Raw genomic sequence first — 7,307 nt, 5'->3', positions numbered from 1 at the left:
ACACGTAACAGTTTGACCGATAATCCAAAGTGTACTGTGGCGGATGGGGCAGGGGGACCAAACAAAAATTATTTATAGTTGAATTTTTTAACCATCGTCAAGGCCGAGTTCTATTTCCCTACAATCAAACACACGCTTTCGCCGGCAAAATTCTTTTTAAAAAAAACAACAAAGTAAATAGCACGAGAAGCCGCTACATATGAAGTGGGCTTTCATGATGCGCGGTTCTTCTTTGCGGCATTAGTTAGGGACCCGAACGTTTGTGATAATGGTTGAATTTGTATAATCTACTATATTGTATCCTACAATAATAAAAAAGAATATAATACTAGAAACTTCGTTTTTATATACGTTTACTTTTTTTTTTTGCTTTTACAAGAAATAGCATAGTAAACTTTTAAGGCCTATACGTGGAATTATCTCCCCTGAGTAAGTTTTACAATGGGCGATGCTGACGTTCATAGGCGTTTTGTTGTCTCTTTCAAGATTTTTTTCCCGAGCCGACAACCATCCCATCCCTCTTTTTTAGCCTCGCAAGTATCGAGTAGATCAATGTATCGTTTATGAACTACTTCCTAACCGTACGATTCACCACTTCAGCACATTTTGTCAGACACTAACAGCACTAGTCAACAGATATTAATTTACTTGTATAGTGTTAGGCACATCTAATTCACAACACAGGGACCCAGAAGGTAAGATTATTTTTTATAGAAATTAATTAGAACGTTTAGAATTAATTGAACATTATTAATAGTCAATTACTATTTATAAATGACGTCATTGAGGTGGGGGTGCGTGAGAGTCTGGCTTTTTGTTAGTCGTTAAAAAATGTGACGTCATTTGTGGATTTCCCCCCCCCCCCCCTAAATCATATGGTTATCCGACGCGCGAGTGAGCTCGCCACATACAGTTGTACATGTGAAAAACATTTTTCTGTCTATTTTGCATTAATGCATCATTCATCCAATCGCCATGAAAACAAGAGTCGCTTTAAATTTTTTTAAAAAATGTCCATCTGGTACACGAATAAATCAGCGGTTTACTAACACACGAGCTGGCCCCATTAAGTTTTCCAAGTGAGAAGCACGGACTCTCTAAATGTAGTCCAACACACCAAACTGGCGCCGATTTTTATGAGGCTTTCATCAAAACGTTACCAACCGTGTATTTTTAGACGTGTGCCCTGTTTTCCAGAAGTTGAATTAAATATTAACATTGTCGGCAGTTCATGTCTTGGATCTTAGGGCACGGGTTTGTCCACACTACCAACTAAACCCGCTATATATATATATATATATATATATATATATATATATATATATATATATATATATATATATATATATATATATATAGGGGCCCAAAAAAAAATCTGCGGGGGGGCCTTTTTTTTCTAGTTCCGCCACTGGTTCAATAGCACTAATTCTAAATCTTACAACGTATCTTATTTGTATCTCTATATGTATGTTGTGTAATGGGGTTAATATAATAAAGGTGATGACAGGCGGGGGGTGTGGAATAGAACTGTTGATAAAACCGGTAGAGGAAGAAATGACCGGCGGAAAATATCCTGCTGACTGCATTACACTACTCTTTAAGGTTCGTTACATAACTACGGTCTTTATTGTATAACCTGTGTTTCCCTTCCTAAAATATCTAACTAATCTGTATATCGGTTATCTAATAAACACTTCTAAAATCAACTGATCAAGACAGTTAGGTTTTTTCCCGATAAAAATAAAAACACGCTATGTTAATTTATTCATCTATTAACATACTGCATGTGTAGTAAATGCACCTTCGTCATATAAAGTGAAGATGTATAGTATCTGTCCATTGGTCTACAGCTTATATGACCCTCATGACCCCATCCGTCTATCTTTTTCCACTTCCCCTAGACCCCACCTTTTTTCACATGAAGTCGAATATTATAAAAATCCTTCATTAAAATGGTTTTGTTAACCTTTATTAACATGTATGAAACTATTCAAATTCTTTCATGAGAACACTGCTAACCAATTTGTGACCTTTAAAACTCCACCGTATCCCCACACATTATTATAGCTTCACGTCTACCCACCCAAAACATGACGGTACTAAACATTCAAATAATCGTAGCTACGACTATGCACATCGACACAGAAGCACCACGCGTTATCCCCTCCCACTCAATCACTAACACTCCAACCTGTTCGGAACCCTACCCCCCCCCCCCCCAACGACCTCACCATGCCCCCCACCAACCGGAACATCAGCTTTGATTTGTTTGTGTTTTTTATTCCTGTTATATCTAGTATTGTACAGCCATCCGTGACGATAGTTTACAGACGTCAATAAAAAGATCTAGCAGAGCTTGTTATTACTTCCTCTTATTTTTACATAGTTTCAAACCTAAACTATCTGCCACTAATAGCCGTAAATAATTCGACCGGGCTCTACGATAGTAAACAAATCACCAGACTGGTAGGGTGGGAGTGGTAGCGACATGGTCTGTTGGGTATATGCATGGAGAGTGAGAGAGGGGGAGGTTCGGTTTGCGTCTACGTCTTGTCCCGAATGGTCCCCATGAAGAGAATTATATACGTAGATGTTTATTGTACAAAACGGGATAAAATCCATTTAAACCTACTTTATTTTCGACTATTCTACTATATGTTATAATTTTCACCCTCGTTTATTGGTAAAATGTTCTAAACCAGCCTTTGACCAATTTATTTAACCAACATGCTTTAAACCCAATGTATTTTATGTATTTATTTACCTATTCATCTATTTATTATACAATATGAATCACTCTAACAACCTTGCAAGTATCCCCCAAACGGCATGTTATGTTACAGTATTTGTTTTAAAATTATAAAACACGATTACGTTAGGCCCAAAATTAGTTTGGACATTATAGTACCTGGTTTGTTATCTCAGTTGGTTACACAGCTCATTGACATTTTTTTTAAATTACTCAGGAAATAGATAATTTAAAATTATTTGCAGCAGGCTACACAATCTTTTTGTGGGGGATCCTTTTTTTTTCTAGTTCCGCAATGATAATAACACATCAATATATTTTCTTCCAAGAAATATCTAGATCAAACGAACGTATGAATGCCAATTGTAGTACAATATCCTTCACTTACCGAATCAGTTATTCACTGCTAGTCAATAGTACCATCTTCTCTAAAATGTATTACCCTAGTTCCGTAATTACTATCCTCTCCTTTAAATTACAACATTTTACCATTCCTGTCCATCTCCTATTCATAACCCCAAGCTTTACATATCGCTAACCATTTTATACATTTCTCTATGTACTGGTGTCCGTTGAATAATAAAATGGGTCAGTGTCCAATTGCAGTTTTTTGTTGAGTGGGAGTAATTTACAGGGGTAGTTAATCTGAGGAAATGATAGGGAGGGAGGGGGGGGGAATTACTTGAGGATAGTTAAAGAGGGTGGGAAGGCGAGATATGTATTATTCTATCCTCAGGTTTTCCCTGACCCATGAAGATATATTCAAAACATTATTTCTATAGGAGATATTAAAAAATAAATAAGTGTATCTCATCTACAATTCAGAGATCATATAATAATATAAATAATATGATATTTTGCGATCAATTGGACAATACTTTTGTTTACCGAAAGTAAAATACAATGGGTTTTTTTTACCTTTAACAGTTGTATACGTGCAAGTTGTATCAATTAAGATAATGTATTATAGTTTGTCAGATAGTTTGTCAGATAATATTTTATTTTAGTAAAATATAAAAATCACTCAACCAAAAAAGCGAGTTTCATACGTAATAACCCGTGTCATATTAGTTACTACAACGTATTTAATCGCCAATACAAGTACTAAATTTTAAAGTATATACTTTGTTGAAAATCACGTAGAATAAATTATGATCAAATTGAAAAAATGATGTTGAAACGACCCCATGTTTTGGGAAACAGTTATCACATAACGTAAACTAATAAGCTAGAGTGTACATGTATCGAATAAAGTGATTTTTTTTAAGAATAAGAAATTGAGTGATGCCATGTACATTGTGCAGTACAACATTCAGTTTCCATGCATATTTTTTAAGTAGCCATTATTTCCTTACCGAATCTGTCAAGCGAAAAATGACGTCATTTCCGATCCAAAAGTCTCCAGAATTTGAGCCAAATCCGTTTTTATAATCGTTCCAAGTTCTTGTAAAGTTCACATCACCTTTGATACGTCTCTGTAAGAAAAACGGCACCGCTACAATAAAGTCATAGCAAGTTGATATAATTGATTCCAAAGATTAATTATGCTTCAAATTACGCACGAGATAACATTTTAAACGTTTTAAATAATCAAAACGCTTCTCTACGAAATAATAGCATTGTTAAATTACGGTTAAGTGAGTTGATATGATTTATTCCAATGCTTAATTATCTTTGAAATATATTAGGATTCGAGTTATATTATACAACAAACAATTTACATAAAATCAAAGCAGTCGTTACTTTATAAGACCTAATATTCTTCACATGAACTCTCTAAAATATTTCCAATACTTTGTGTATTGGACAGTTGCAACTATCACGAGATAAACTTTGACGTTTGCTTCTGTTCAAACTCGAAACTAAATAAATCCCCAATTTTATACATACAACAGGAAGGTTATTTTTCAAATACATAAACTTAAAAAAAAATGCACTAAACACTATTGTAGTTTATCACATAATCTGATTTTGTCTATTTTATTTTAATATCCAAAATCTTATTCAGATCAACAAAATAAACAAGACTATTAAATTCAGCTTTCCCCCCAAAAAGATGATATATATTAACAATACTGTTGTTGACTGGTCACCTGACTTCGGGTAAACCAATAAGAATATTAATCTGCAGTTTACCAGAACTATAAAACAACTAGAGCTAATATCTTTTGATGTAGATAAAACATTTTGGAGTCATCGTAATTTCAAATAGATAAAATATATTATACAAACACTGCGTACGTAGTTCAACTACTACGTTATTTTTTCTTTAATGTGTAGCTAAGTGTCTATCATTATGTATCATACATCTATTTTCAATATAATAAACTGATCAACACAGTTAGATAATATATCGGAAAAATGGTGAATTGCTAAGAAAAATGACAAACAAACCTGAATAATAATCCAACCTCCACCGTCAGTCTTGTTATCACACAATGTTCTGCGGACATCTACTCCAACCTTTGTCATGTCCGTTAAAACACGATCGTTCACGATTGCACATTTTAACTGGAATCAAATTCATTTCCAATATTTTTATTTATTAGTATTAGTTGAAACGGAATAAAATTAAAATATATACGTATATTCAGACAGCTAAACATTTCTCTTTTCTTTATAAATAATTATATTGTATTCACTACATCAACATTATCGCCACATACCACACAACTACGAAGAATACATACATACAAATGTATGTATGTATTTATATACGTATATATATTTGTGCGTGTTTGTATATGTAAAAGTATAAATATATTCGCAGAACTAGTGATAGTAAGTGTTAAAGCTATTTCACAAAGATAGCCAATTTAATATATCGTTTATTTTCTAAACATTGTCGAGACAAGGAAATAATTTCTGTAGATGTGCGCTCTGGTACAGCAGCAGCAGAAGTGAAATGTGGTGATGTTATGTATTTTAAAAAACATTCGAATAAATCATACTTTTATAAATATGTATTGATTATGCAATTTTCATTTTAAAATAAACAATAACCCGCTAACATTTGTCAGAAGATTATCAGAATATTAAAATTATTTAAAAACATTTTTGTTTTTCTACTTTTGACGAAACTAAGTAAGGTATTAATGTAAGGCTAATTCGAAAACATACCACGCCTAAGTAAAAAATTTAACTTTTAACTACTTGGGAGCATTGACAAATCTTATGGCGGAACTGGAAAATTTCAAATCGGGACATAGCAGATTTTGATGCTATACAAATTATATTTAACTTACGTATTCGCTTTCGTTGAGCATACGGCCATTAAATCCATGAATTCTACTGACTAGAAAACTAATTAGATCTGATTTAGTAATCAGGTTTTGAATGGTGTTATTCATCTTCTCCGTGTGGGCGTGTATATCAATGTCTGTATTGTTTAGTAGTGAAACAGCTGTTTTTAAATCCTTCAGTGTCTTTGACTGTGTCTCTGATAGGTTTTTGTAGCTTTCCCACAATTGTTTAATGCTTATATTTTGACGTTCCAATATCGTTGTGCTATTTTTTAACATTTCGTTAGTTAAATTTAGTAAATCTTTTTTGAAATCTTGCATGGTTTTCGTTAAAATTTCACTTTTATTTAACCTTTGAGACAAAGTTTGAACATCGAGTGATACATTAACCACACTATTATTCAGTTTATCCAGTTGTTTTTGTAAAACAATGTATAGATTTGTTACATTTTGTACCGACCTATTTTGTTTTTCAAGTGTGTTATTGTTCGTTTGTATCTGTTGAATTGTCTTTAGATAGCTTTCAGTGAAGTTGTATTTAAAATGCGTGAGCTCTTGATTTGTGTTATCTAAGGTGTTCAATCTGTTATAAACGTTGTTCATTTGATTTTCAAGTCTCTGAATTGTAGATCCTTGGGCAGATAACAAGCTATTGAATCTACTTTCCATGACATTGGTAAGGTTAACTAAAGTTTCATCACTCTTCTCCTTTGTTAATTCTGTTTTGTGATAACTAAGGTTAGAACGTTTGTCATCTGTTAAAAACTGTAAATTCATCTTCAAGTCAGCTCTGTTTAACTTATCAGAATATTTAAATGTTTTTAGAAACTCTGACATTCTATCAATTGTTTTATCAAACTCTGGAGTTTTAGCCTCTAAGGTCATCAACATTAGTGGCTTAAAATTGTCATGGTCAACAGGCTTGGTTTTATTTTCTTTCATCTCAGTGAGACCCCTTCTATTTGTGTAATACACATCACATCCAAACACTGTACTAAAACAATCGGAAGGTTTTGTAAATGATACTGTCAATTCTCCAAACACTTTTGAAAACTTTCCATCAACTTTTGATCCAGCTACTTTATAATCTCGAACTCTTGAATCTGATTCTGATACAGACGCCAACACAATTTTCCCCTCTATTTCACTGATGCTATAGACTGACATGTTGACAAGAGCTGAGATTTCATTATCTTCTCTTGTGTTCTCCACACAATGTAACTTGCCACAGAATAAATCTTTACCCTCCATATAATATTCTCTTTCTAGTGAAATGTCAAGTCCTGAAATATATTAAAATAAACCAATGAAATTTG

General features: G+C 33.1%; 1 protein-coding gene and 1 long non-coding RNA gene across 2 annotated transcripts in view; both read right to left on the bottom strand.

The window, feature by feature from the left end:
* Positions 1 to 4,116: 4,116 nt before the first annotated feature.
* LOC131929533 (uncharacterized) lies at positions 4,117 to 6,049 on the bottom strand. Its single transcript, XR_009383977.1, has 3 exons — positions 5,995 to 6,049; positions 5,144 to 5,260; positions 4,117 to 4,224 (listed from the first exon to the last, which is right to left on the bottom strand). It is a non-coding gene; the product is annotated as an uncharacterized LOC131929533 (long non-coding RNA).
* Positions 6,050 to 6,060: 11 nt separating this feature from the next.
* Positions 6,061 to 7,307, bottom strand: part of LOC131929537 (uncharacterized) — a gene marked incomplete at its 3' end in the record, with an annotated part of 9,369 nt that continues 8,122 nt past the window's right edge. Inside the window, exon 2 of the mRNA XM_059285789.1 lies at positions 6,061 to 7,274. Within this exon, the coding sequence (XP_059141772.1) occupies positions 6,061 to 7,274 (1,214 nt within the window). The remainder of the gene's footprint in view (positions 7,275 to 7,307) is intronic.

This window comes from Physella acuta, unplaced genomic scaffold (assembly GCF_028476545.2).
Source record: "Physella acuta isolate Inbredline_101_S28 unplaced genomic scaffold, ASM2847654v3 ptg001646l, whole genome shotgun sequence".
Lineage (NCBI taxonomy): Eukaryota > Metazoa > Mollusca > Gastropoda > Physidae > Physella > Physella acuta.
This window is presented reverse-complemented; position numbering and strand designations above follow the sequence as displayed.